The sequence below is a fragment of the Papio anubis genome, chromosome 12 (genome assembly GCF_008728515.1).
Source record: "Papio anubis isolate 15944 chromosome 12, Panubis1.0, whole genome shotgun sequence".
NCBI classification, from domain to species: domain Eukaryota; kingdom Metazoa; phylum Chordata; class Mammalia; order Primates; family Cercopithecidae; genus Papio; species Papio anubis.
In genome coordinates this window covers 71,601,072-71,614,378 of record NC_044987.1, presented here as the reverse complement: position 1 = coordinate 71,614,378, position 13,307 = coordinate 71,601,072, and the positions used below count along the sequence as shown (strand labels likewise).

The following is a 13,307-nucleotide window of genomic DNA, read 5'->3' as shown; positions in this document are numbered from 1 at the left end:
TGGAGAAGCAACAGTGCTTCTCGAAGTGCACCTTCAAGAAGCTCTAGGCAAATGTTCAACCCAAGGTGTTTTGAACTCATTGGGTAGAATGGGTTTGTTGATATTTTAAGATGTGAACTGAACTTGTTTTCCTTTGTCAGTGCTTCCCTTTGACCATCACAGATAATGGGTTGACTGGCTGGCTGCTGCTTTCCCCAAGGTGAACCTCATGACTCTATTTATTATAAAGCTCACTGTTGTGAGATGCAGCAAGTCAGACATGAACAACCATGTCAGCAAATATACAGCAATAAAAACTCTTTGACCATAAACAGTAGAAAAGTCCCTTCTACCTCCTATCCATCGGATATCAATGTATTATACAGCTCATTCCTCATGCCTCTGTGTCATCATTTTGAGGTCAGCCAGCAGGCTGGCGAAAGCTGGCATCCCACACTTCGCTGACAATATGCATGCTTATGGAGTTGGAATGGTTTTTTTTTAATGATGTGTATATCTCAGGTCTCTTTTAAAAGCTGCCCAGGGAAGCAGGAACTGATACTCCTTCCGCTTGATCAATTTTTCAGAAGCAGGTGAGAGATTCAGGCTCTCCTTTGACAAAGTAACCTGTAATTTTCTTCTTTCACCAGAAGGTGGCACTTGTGGGCACCAGGACATTTGCCTTAAAGACTAGAAGCAAAGGAAACGCAAAGGGATACAAATGATGATTGGGAGAAAAGTGGGAGTGCTGATGCCTCTTTACTATTTACTATTAATAGTGGTTGTATATTGATTAGCATGTATCAGATACCATGTTCATCTTATTCATCTTTAAAAGTCCTGCAAAGTTTCATGTATTTCAAGTGTATCATTGCATGTTACAGACAAGAACATCCTGGGAGGTTGTGTTTCTCAAGGTTACATAGCTAGTAAATAGTGAAGCGAGATCCAAAACCCCAACTGTTTTTCCATCACGCCAAGTTTGGAACCCAGTGGTTCATGAGAGAGGGAAGGAACAGGGCCAGGCTGCTATCACAGTGAGGCCGCCTGTGGCCACTGGTTGTCAGGAAACAAGCCTCTGTTTAAACCCACACTGTGTACACAAACCTCGTCCAGGTTATTGAAGCCCTTCCGCCTCCGTTTGTTCATGTCATTCTCTCCGATTTGACCATCCACCTGCAATGGCCAAGAAAGCAGGGTGAGCTCAGGGGGCCACGAAGGGCTTCAGTCCCACTAAGATCCCTGAGAGTATAGGGCTGGCTTTGAGCTGGTGCTGTGGATGTGTCCCTGCCCACAAACAGCTGTCAGCCTACAGGCAGGCATGGTAGTAAATTACTCTGCACTGTGACAAATGCTGTCACAGAGTTTTGTTCAGGCACAGTGGAGAGAACCTCACGCCACCTAGCAGCCAAGGCTTTGTCAGAAGGGGCCAGAATTACATCCCAAAAGATCTTCATGAAATATCAAAGCAAAAAGAATCCCAGTGACATAAGCAGGACAGGGATGATCTCCATTGCAATGTGGCCTTGGGCTCAGAGCAGTTCAATGCTTTGCCCAAGGCCACAGCCAGGTCTGCTGATGCTTTCAGTGTGCTGCCTTATGGAGACCACCTGGGGTCTCTCTGCACCCAGGGAGCCTCTCTCCTACAAGAGGGTGACCGGGTTCAACTTACATGGACTCTCAGGGCTCAAATAAGTTGCCCAGGGATTTGATGGCAAATCAAGTCTGCAATTCAGTCAGCATCACAGATACTAGTAAACAGTATTTTATTAACTTCAAATAAGCATTAACTATAGCCTGATGACTAGCCTGACCATACAGCCTGGTTTGCTGGAGGTGGGGGTAGTTCTGATTTACTGCTGTTTAGCCCCAGCCTGATTGTTAACAGTGCCCCCTTCACTGTCAGAAGTCTCCTGGTTTAGATGACACATGACATGGTTGCCCTATGAGAACTCCTCACAGCCCACTCTCTGCTGCCTGAATCTGGACATTGAAATCCAGAAAGCCCTGCTCTACCCAAGCCCGTAACATCACCCTGCAAGGGCTCCCTGAGGGCACTCAGCTGTCAGGCTTGTCTCCTCAGGGAATGAGCAGAACTCTAGAGGCCGAGCTGATGCTATGGCTGGAGTAGGAAAGACTGAATTTAGTAACTCCTCTGTACCCATGGGTAAGTCTACCCTTGTCGCTGGGCTAGGGTCCACCTAGGCTCCCCCATCCTTTTCTAGGGTAAGACCTCTCTGCTACCAGTCTTCAGCCACTGGAGCCTTCTCCAAAGAGCAAGCTCTGTCAGAATCAGGGAGCCATGTCCCACTGACCATAGATCGCTTCTTCAGGGAGCCTCCTACTGTCTCAGAGGGGCCCTCCATCGCAGGCCCACATTAAATCCAGTCTTTCTACCATTTTAGATGCAGGGGGAAGTGCTGCAGACCACCTGCTCACCTCAAACCCAGGCATACAGCCCAATCAGCCCCATAAATCCTAATCTACCCAGTCACAGGAGGATTCTTTCACCTCCGGGTTGTTCTGAAACAACAACCCTAGGTATAGGTGCCCCAAACACAACCCAGTACGCACCCCCTCCCTCCAACGGAAAGCACCTGTCTCTTGTCCTCTTCCTCATCCCCTGCCCTCTCCTCACATTTACCAGCACCAGATTGTTTTGTTTTTAAAGACAAGATCAACCATAGTTTAGTCCATTGATATTTGCTCAAAAATTTGCCCCAGGCAGCACAAAACAACACATCAAAGGGCCCTGCCTTCTCTTGAACATTTTCCTCAGCTTCTAATAAATCATTATTCTGTGAATGGAAATGATTTTAAGCCAAAAGCTTGGGCAAACACCAAGAGAAACAGATGAGCTTATTTGCAACAATGTTGGGTCTTAGAGGAACAGGCTGTCTGGACCCCCAGCTCCACAGCCTGGGAATGCTGCTCTGGCCAGCCCAAACCTGGGGCCTGTGAAAGTACAGAATGTCCTACCCAACAAGAATGCTTCATGCATAATCTTAGGGTTTTCTGGTGTGTGTGTGTGTTTTTTTTTTTTTTTTTGGTTTCTACATTAAATGAGGATTTGGCTTTTCCTCCAAAGGGCAAAACATTTTACTCTCTTTTGTACTCAACAAGTGGGACTGTTCCACTGGAGCCTAGATAGATTGAAGACAGCCATATTAGCCATGGGCTTATGAAGGGCATTCCTGGGAAGGCCGTGCCCAGCCAGCAGCTCCTAAGAAGACTCCAAATCCTTCAGGGGGAATAAAGGACATGGACGGGGACAACCTCAGCCTCTCTGACCCACCCTGACCCATGGGACAACCAAATGTAGTCTCTGGAAAAGTTAGCAACACACATATCCGAATGGTTTCTACTTTTCTTTATGAATTTAACACTGAAGCACTGACTAAGAGCTAGGCTAAAACAAAAAGGTTAAGAACATTCGAACCTAGAGATTTATCTAATTTTTTCTTATCTGTATATCTATATTTGTGAACCATAATTGCTTCAGTACTCCCTTTTCCTCAGACCCTGTTTCACTCTACAAAGAATTGAAAGTACAAGAAGAAAGAAAATACTTATTGTGCCCAAAGAGAACATGAGAATAAATAACTTACGTTCTTTTCCCATTAAGGTTTCCAGCTCTTCCGCCCTAAGAACACTTTCTTATCATGATTTCCCAATGATTTGAAAGAGTCTATATACCAAAAGGCATTTATTAAACTAATTCATTTTCCTATAAAAAAATCAAAGATGTAGATCTGCCAATCTGAACGTTTATTTGATCAGCACAAGATAACCATGTTCCCATACTGCCCGAGTTAATGTGATTTTAGCTCAAAGCAAACAAACTTTATACTTAGTTAGCTGGTATAGCCTAGCCCAGGAATAATTTAGATATGGGTCATAGGAGGAGAGGTTGGCCATTGCAGGCTATGGTTTTGTTGATTTGGGCAGCAGCTGTGATAGTTGGGAAGATGGCCAGTGATATCAGCAAGAGAGCTCTTTCTTCAAGGAATCATGGATTTGAGCATTGGTACTAATTATTTCCCAGCTGTGTGATCTCAGGAAAACCATCCAACTACTCTGACTTCAGTTTCCTTAACTCTAAGAAGACATCTTCTATTGTTTAGTTCATAAGCTGTTGTGAGAGTAATGAAATCACAGACATAAAACACTTCTTAAACTATAAAGTGCTAGACAGTAGTCTCCCCTCATCCATGGCAGATATGTTCCAAGGCCCCCAGTGGAAGCGAGAAACCGTGGATACTGCCAAACCCTAGATATGCTGTTTTTTTTGACCTAGTGACTGAGACAGCTACGGTGACTAATGGGTGGGTAGCGAGTGCACCGTGGATATGCTGGACAAAGGGATGATTCACATTCCAGGCATGATGGAGTGGGATGCTGTGAGATTTCATCATGCTACTCAGAATGGTGTGCAATCTAAAACTGTGAATTGTTTCTGGAATTTTCCTTTTAATATTTTTGGACCATGGGTGAACACAGGTCACTGAAACCTTGGAAAGCAAAACTGCAGATAAGGAGGGTACTACTGTACAAGTATTAGACACTATTGGTGAGGTCAGTGTTAGTCACAGAATTTTATTTTATTTATTCTCTTTTTGGGGACAGGGTCTTGCTGTGTTGCCCAGGCTGGAGTGCAGTGGTGTGATCTTGGTTCACTGCAACCTCTGCCTCCTGGATTTAAGTGATTCTCATGCTTCAGCCTCCCAAGAAACTGGGACTACTGGTGTGCACCACACCGCAGGTTAATTTTTGTATTTTTAGTAGAGACAGGGTTTCACTTTGTTGGCCAGGCTGGTCTTGAACTCCTGGCCGCAAGCAATTCGCCCACCTCGGCCTCCCAAAGTGCTGGGATTACAGGCATGAGACACCGTGCTTGGCAGAGTAACAGAATTTTAAACATCTGAATTCTACTTCTGGCTTTGACATTTACCACCTACATGACTTATCAAAATGTAATCTCCCCAAGTCCAAGTTTCCCCACCTAAACATTGGCATGAAAATGTGTTCCCAGCCTTCCTCCAAAGGTGACAAGAGCAAATGGGATGTATATGAAAGTGTTTTGTATGCTGTAAAGGGCTCTATTGATTGTGGTTGCAGTACAGAACCAAGTGTTCAAGCCAGATCGCTTTACTCATCTTTTGAGAAAATAAGCGTCTTCATTTAACCATCATTTCTAAAGGAAGAGAACTATCATTTACTGAGCACCTTCCACCTGCCAGACACAGTGCTCAGACCTGCGGCACACATTTGCTCGCCTCATCTTTGCTGCAGTACTATGATGTACATGTTGTTACCCTCATTTTTCAGACAAGCAAAGGAGCTTTCTGAGAGGCTAGAACATTTGCCAAATCCCCAGCAGATGTAAATCTGTGTTTGTCTGCTTGACTTCTAACTGCATTCCCAATCTGTAAATCAGCTCTGAATCCTGGACTGAGACTGCACAGAGGAAAGGAGAGAGAACAGCTTCAGCCATGACCTGCGGGCACCTGGAGGGGTACTCCAGGGCCCTGTGCTGGCCTGCCCTTGGAAAGCGGCACCCTTGACTCCCCCAAGGCTTCTTTAAACCTCTGCAATGAGAAGTCCTGGAAACCTAGTGGGGAGCTTTGGCTGCTGGGTGTGTGGTTGTGTGAGAGAAGTCGGGGAAGTGAGGTGAGAGGAAGTTCATAAGGCAGGGTCCTTGCTTGTTTCGTTCACTGCTGCAGCCCCCGTACTGAGGAGAACTCCACATAAAATAGGCACTCGAGAAATGGTTGTCGAATGAGTGGATGGAAGGAAGAGGCACCTTCGCACATAATGCCACCCGGCTCTTCAGAAAGTGTCTGTGCAGGTGGCTCAGGAAGAGGAGAGTTGGGGAGGGGAACCTGGACCACTCAGACCGGACACTGAAAACATCCGTCACATTTTGTGAATGCCACTCTGTCAGGGACCAGTGCTGGAGGATGAGGAGGACCTGGCTGAGCAGGATCAAACCTGGGGCCACCCACCTGGCTTCTGGGATGAGCTCTCCAGGGACAAGCGACAACTTCTGTTTTATCCCCCAAGGAGTGGGCTCAGGATGGGACAAAAAGTAGTGCTCTGCATATGTGTACAGTAATGACCATAGTGGCCATAAGTACAGGTGTCACCATGTATGGTAGGTCTAGGAGAGTACTGGTGGGTATTGTGAGTCTGAAGGTGTATGTCTGTGTGTGTGCCATGCACACAGGAATGATAGACGCCATGGTTATATGTTCAGGTGTCACCTGCATGCATGATGATAAGAGCCCTGGAGCCCCCAGGAACTGTCCCTTGCTATGAGGCTTTTAGATGCTCACCAGGACCACAGACAGATCTGCAGAAGCAGACCAAGGGCCTTTTAAGGGAAAATATAGTCCCCAAGTTCTCCTTTTTCCAGGCGTGGGCTGCCCAGTTTTCAGAACGAATCAACCCAATGGGTTGCCACTCACGGTGGGATGGAAAAGTTATTCTCTCTAAAAGTAAACAAGATCCTTGATGGAGAAAAAGGCCTTTCATTTTGCTTGAAGTTGATACATCTTGCTTGGATTGCATGTTATCAGGAAGATAAGATTAGGGGGGAAAGAAGAATTTAACGTCAGTGAAAATCAGGAGGGAGGTTCTTAAGCCTGACTCAGCAGAGAACCAGTGTATCCTTTTCAGATAAAGATGCCACATTGTAAACAAATGTGCACTCACAGCTCAATTCCCATATCAAGATATTCCTCTGGAAGATGGAGAGGAAGTTAGGGAGGGGCAGGGAGGAAGGTCAAACACAGATGCACCTACATGTACAGATATTGTCTGTATTTGAGGGGAGGGCTATTGTATAGACTCGTGCAAGCATGCCTGCCCTGTAGCTCCACTCCAGAAAGGCTGATGAGCAAGGTCATTGAGGGCTGCGTGTTTTGTTGTACTGATATCTTGGTGTAAATGTGAAGGAGCCCCTATGTACAGACGTGGAAGTATGCATGGATTTCAGAGTCTTATGTGCAGACATCCCCTGTGGCTGTGCAGGACCAGACCAGGGTGGACTCAGCGTTCTTTGCTAGTGGGAAATGTTGAGGCCAAAGAGCATTGCCATTAGATTCCCAAATCAAAAAATCATTCAGATACAACAAGGTATCTGGTAGGATGGGGCGAAGGAAGAAGGTACTTTCTATGTGGCCCTGATCACTGTGCTGGCATTGAATGGTAGACAGAATGCAGAGGTATCTCAGTGATGGCCAAGGCACAGTGTGGTGACCCAGTAGCCTTATGAAAGCACCCAACCCACCCAGAGGAAATGCTCCATCGCTCTGAGAACAAGTAATGCCCATGCCAGGCACTTCACTCAATGGCCACATCTCTACCTATCCAAAAATGGGGCAGAGTGCAAAGATTAAATGAGGCTGGGGGAGAGAACAGATCTATGGGCCTTGACTCCTCTCAAAATGGGTAGCCAAGGGACACACCCTGAAGAAGACTGAACAGGATTCAAAAGGGGCCAGAATTGGGCTGGGCAGAACCCTCCACCGCAAGCATTTTCTAGCAGAGCCAGAGGGAAGTGAAGTAAGGCCCTCAGCCCTTGGAAGGCCTGGCCAGCCTTGCTGATTCCTGACTTTTAACCATCCCCAGGTCCCAAGCCAGTGCTGGCCAGGCTGTTTCAATTCTGTCACTCCGTAAACAGAGGTGTGGTGAGTGAAAGGTTGAAACATCCCTCTCCAGTTCCCTCTGTGGGCCAAGCGGGAGAGACGCAGTGAATGGAGAAAGGCAGTACATGTCTGGCTCAGAGAGCTTCAAGAAACTGACTGGCTTGCCTGGGGCCAAACAGCCGAAGACAGGGGTCCTTGGGCTGGAGGTAGAACAAGCTGACCACTGGTATCCAGAAGAGAGCCCCATTTGCTCAGTGGGAACACGGTGGGCAATGCAGCCCTCACACAGAGCCTCTAGGTGGGGCCAGCTCAGAGGCGGAGAGCGCTGGGTGCAGCTCATCATTTTAATTGCTTTGTTGCCATCTTCCTTGCCCAGCTAAGGCCTTGCTAGCCCATTCCTTCCTAGAGCTAGGGAGCCACAGAAGCATGAAGTATCCTGCTCCTGGAGTTGGCAAAACAGCTGCTGCAGCATCCCAGGGAGCAGGGAGTTCAGGCCTCAGTGGAAACAGTGACCACTGCTCACACAGCCCAGGGAAAGAAGGAGGCTAGGCAGCCCCACCCCCCCGGGCAGAGGGGCTGACTGGATATGGCTGCCTTGGCCAAGCTAAGGAGACTGTTGGCCACCTAGAGAGACTCAGAAACTTGCAGAGGCCTCCAGCCCACTGTCTTGTTGGTGGAGGGTACCCTGCCATGCTGGGGAGGGCAGGCAAGCTCTGGACAGGTACTTACAACTGCCCCCACCCCAAGCCACCCCTGCTCCCTCCAGTGCCTTCACTCTGGTCCTATTCTCCTCCACCCATCTTCTCTTGTCTGCTCCCACTGACCACCCCAGGAGCTCCCCAGTCTAGTCCTAGAACTCTGACATTTGCCATCTGCCCCAATGCATCCACATCTCATAGCCTGTCCTCAGCCCTCACCCTGGCTGGCTTCCCTGTTGCCTGGCACAGTCTCCAGGGCCCATCCCGTAGAAGAGCTCTCCTCCCTGAGCTTCCCAACTCCCTCCCTGCCTTTCCAACTGTCCCTTCCCCTTCCCATCTTCTTTCCTGGCTGCTCTGCCTCTGCCAGCCCCTCAAACTCCCTTGTTCCCTAAGGTTCGGACCCTTGGTTTTCAGTTTGCTCCCTATCTTCCCAACTGGACTCCAAGGTCAAGACTCACATCACTTCTGTATGTCCTATAACTAGATACACAACAAATGCCTTTTAATGAGTGGACTAATTAGTGTGAAGAAAGCATGGGGTAGGGGCAAAGCAATGAAGTACAACAGAGTAGCAGGTGACCTGGCCGAGGCACCCAGCCTCCATTTTTTTTTTTTTTTTTTTTTTTTTTTTAGGTGGAGTTTTGCTCTTCTTGCCCAGGCAGGAGTACAATGGTGTAATCTCAGCTCACTGCAACCTCCGCCTCCTGGGTTCAAGCGATTCTTCTGCCTCAGCCTCCCAAGTAGCTAGGATTACAGGTGCCTGCCACCATGCCTGGCTAATTTTTTGTAATTTTAGTAGATACGGGATTTCACCATATTGGCCAGGCTGGTCTCAAACTCCTGACCTCAGGTGATCTGCCTGCCTTGGCCTCCCAAAGTGTGGGGATTACAGGCGTGAGCCACTGCACCCACAGGCCTCCATTTTTATCTGTAAAGTGGGCACATTAAGCAAGAGAACTGGCATCATGCCTCCCGTGGAGATGTTAGCATCCACACGAAACTGTCACTGCTCCTTAGGTATGTGATGCCCAAACTATGTCCCGTGGCACCATGTGAACTCACAGAGGTGCCACAGAATATTTTTAATTTTCTAGGAAAACACTATCATGTCTGTCAGACACCTTGAAAAATGCTCCTATTAAGTTATTTGGTCTTAACTACTTAATAAATGAAACTGTTAGGTATTTCTTTTGGTATGGGGCACCATGAAAAAAATTACAGAGACACTAAGGGTGCTATAAGTTGAGAACGTTTGGGAACCTCTTTATTAGGCTCTGAGCTCCTCAAAGGCAAGGTCCATATATTGTTCACTTCCGTATATTTGCTTCCCTCATCAGAAACGAAAACTATAGCCCTAAAGTTGACCTATAGGAGAGCCCAATGTATATTTGTTGAATAAATGAATAAATACAAATTAATGGAACAAATGTGTAAATGGAGCATCACCACCATGCACTTCTGCCACTAAACTGATGGCCATCAAGTTCTAAACTGCTCAGCACAGTGAGAAATCATTTCATCCCCATCCCTCAGGAAGCAGAGCTGATCTGATTTACTTCTAAAAGCATTCACCAATGTGTCCTATCAGCTCGCTACCATGTCCTTCCTATAACCACTTTGAAGTCATGAAACTAGCTACACAGTGCCAGGAAGAACTTCCAAAAACACTCATAACTAATTCAAGTTTTACTAGTGTTTTCCGGGAGCGCCTGATCCATGTAACTTACTAGCCTCAACAGTCTGAGAATGTGACAATCTCCGTTCCTCATACCCCGTCCATGTGCAATGGGAAATAAAACAAAAACCAGGCCGAAACTTACTCGTGGAGTCCTCTTCCTTGGAAATGTGAGGTTGAGATAGTTATTAGAAATGGATGATTTGGCCAAGCTGAGGTCAGCATTTTCTCCATAGTTTTTGCGCCAAGAATCTGTTGGGAAATAAAAGTGCAACTGTGATTTGGAACCAGGCTCCAGGAAGTATGGCTATAACAAGGAGGTGTTGGCCGGGCACGGCGGCTTACGCCTGTAATCCCAGCACTTTGGGAGGCCGAGACGCGAGGATCACGAGGTCAGGAGATTGAGAGCATCCTGGCTAACACGGTGAAACCTCATCTCTACCAAAAATACAAAAAAATTAGCTGGGCGTGGTGGTGGGTGCCTGTAGTCCCAGCTACTCAGGAGGCTGAGGCAGGAGAATGGCTTGAACCCGGGAAGCGGAGCTTGCAGTGAGCCGAGATCGTGCCATTGCACTCCAGCCTGGGTGACAGAGCGAGACTTTGTCCCCCCAAACTCAAGATGTAAATGACATACAGATCCACTTACATGCACAGAGGCTGGGTGAATGGAGTCACCCGTTTGGCCTCACAGTCAAGGGGAACACACTGGGCAGCCCCAGAACAGACCATACCAGTGTTAGGAGCAGTTAGACTCAGTGACAGGGACAGAGACGGTCCAAGGGGCCAAGCAAAATCTCTGTCCAGGTGCTTACCCACGGGCCTCAGTGGGGTGCCCCGGAAGAGCTCGTAGAACTTGGAGAGGTACATGACCATGCTGAGCTCGTCAGGCTCCTGGGCAGACACCATCTCTCTGCCCGTGGTCACTGGAGGGATCCCAAACTCTCGCTCTGCCACATCAAATGCGAGCTGGTTGTTCTCCACAGCGTCGTCTTCATTCAAAGAGTCAAAGTTGCTAGAGAATCAAAACAAAGTAGAGAAATTCAGGGAGAGGAGGCAGAGGTGCGGCGAGCTGAGCACCTTCAGGTGGTAAGGAGCACTGAGGGTGACACTCTGCCAGGTGTTGGCAGGGTACAGGGGGGGAACAGTGACCCCACCCCTGCCCCCAGTTCTCACCCCACCACCCCACTGGTCAGGAAGGGACAAAATCAGACTCGGGCCATGATGACATTATTGCTGTCTGGGCTAAAGCCATCAGAAGATGATTTAAACCTCTTGGGAACATTTATGAGCTATTTTACTTTTAAATACATCACCTTTTTAAAATTACAAAAGTAAAATGGGCATCTTGTAAAAAACATCAAATTATATAGCATATAAAGTAAAAAGGGAGCCCAGGCGCAGTGGCTCATGCCTATAATCCCAGAAGTTTCGGAGGCAGAGGCGGGTAGATCACTTGAGCTCAGGAGTTCGAGACCAGGCTGGCCAACATGGCAAAACCCTGTCTCTGCTAAAAATACAAAAATTAGCTGGGTGTGGTGTAATCCCAGCTACTCGGGAGACTGAGGCAGGAGAATTGCTTGAACCTGGGAGGCGGAGGTTGCCGTGAGCTGAGATTGCATCACTGCACTCCAGCCTAGGCAACAGAGTGAGAGACTCCATCTCAAAAAAAAAAAAAAAAAAAAAAAAGGAGAGTCCATCCTCTTAAGGTCACCTCGCTTCCTAAGGTACCAATTGCTAGCCCTTGGGTAGGGTTTGCTGTCAGTCTTTTTTGTGATTTGCACCTGGCTGTGAAGTTCTGCTGCTGCTGATTTAAATACAGATGCATCATGCTTCAGCATCACAGTGTTTCCTCAAACATCACCTGATCTTCCTGATGACCCTGCTGCTCTTTCTAATTTGTAGATGAAGAATCTGAAGCTCAGAGAAGGTAAGTGGCTTGCCCAAGGACACACAGCTTATGGATCTGGGTCTCAAACCTAATTCTATAAAACCCTCAAACTAGTCCCTGGAATTAGGTCTGGCCCATACTCCTCTCTTGAGGGTGGAGCTCCAAGGTGTGAATGCTCAAATTTCCAGAGTGTGGTGATGGGGGTCGGGGGGTAAGGGTAGTGGGGGGTGAGGTGTCAAGAATATCATCACTAAGCCTGAACCAATTTTTATCCTCACATATTAGGAACGCAGATCAAATGCACTGCTGACAGAGTAATCAGTGCAAAGCGAAAAGAACAAATGTTAAGAAAAATCTCAAATTGAAACACAGAAAAAGAAATATTGAACCAAGTAATGAAGATTCTGCATGCAGCAGAATGGCCTTGGCATCCCTTGTCTCCAGGGGCCAGCCTGGGCCCCAGACTCACATGAGCTCAGGCCGGAAGCGGTGAATGATGGCACACAGAGCCAAGCCGCTGCGCCAGGATGTGGTCAGGTCGGTGACGTTGACATGCTGGTAGCCCTCTGTCTGCTGCTGGCACCAGGTTAGGAGCTTGCTGGGCCGGATATCTGACTCTGCAAGAAGGAGAGCACAGGCAGTGAGGCTCTGCAGGAATCTCACACAGTCTGCCCTGGCGATCCCCTCTCATTGCCACCATGGCTGGGGACCAGGAGGAGCAGCCCCAAGGCAAGGGGGCAGGGCAGGGGGCCATTGGCATGGGTGCAGCTCCCTGAGGACTGCTGCTTGGGGGCCTGGTCAAGAGTGTGGCGGGAGGGGAGGGGAAGCATGTTCTCTTCCAGCAGAGTCCCTAAGACCTACTATGTTTAGGCCCTGCCAACAACATGCTCATCTAGTGGGGAAGACAGTCACAGAGGGGGTGACGATGACACAGTGCTGCAATGGAGGGAGAAACGGGTGCTGTGGGAGCACATTAGCAGGTTTGCCTGAGTCTGCTCTGGGAGAGGAATTCTCCAGAGAAAAGCGTAATGGGGAGGTACATTTGAGCTTGTTCTTTAAGAGCATCTAGGAACTTATCAGATGGAAGAAGTCATTCCAGGAAGATAGAAAGGACTGTGCGGTGGCAAAGAATCTAGAAAAACTTGCTATGTTTGTGTAACAGTGAAATGGTTGATTATAGTAAGTGGCTTATTACAGCAGTGGGGCACGTCGTGGTGCATGGAGGGGAAGAAGGAGTACAGCTGAGTTTGCCTAAGGAAGGAGAGGAGGCAAAGTCTGGACAGGCACAGGTAGCCAAAGAGGTCTCTAAGCAGGAGAGCATCCTGAGCCGAGTTGGGTGCTGGGAATTCCTCATTTAACCATCCCATCTCCCTGTGTTGAGTACCGGCCCTGTGTCCAGTGCACTGCTAGGCCCAGGA

At 48.0% G+C, this 13,307-nt stretch overlaps 1 protein-coding gene across 40 annotated transcripts in view; it reads right to left on the bottom strand.

Moving 5' to 3' along the window:
• MICAL2 (microtubule associated monooxygenase, calponin and LIM domain containing 2) overlaps positions 1–13,307 on the bottom strand; it is a 295,251-nt gene that overhangs the window by 116,842 nt on the left and 165,102 nt on the right. For 39 of the 40 annotated variants that reach the window (XR_002517066.2, XR_002517069.2, XR_002517067.2 and 36 more), the window contains 4 exons: positions 12,359–12,506; positions 10,814–11,013; positions 10,147–10,253; positions 1,087–1,155 (listed from right to left, as the gene is read on the bottom strand). Coding sequence is in view for 34 of the 40 variants with exons in the window: in XM_017948611.3 (XP_017804100.2) it covers positions 1,087–1,155; positions 10,147–10,253; positions 10,814–11,013; positions 12,359–12,506 (524 nt within the window). In the remaining 6 variants the exon portion in view is untranslated. The remainder of the gene's footprint in view (positions 1–1,086; positions 1,156–10,146; positions 10,254–10,813; positions 11,014–12,358; positions 12,507–13,307) is intronic. The other variant, XM_021926064.2, reaches the window with a different exon arrangement.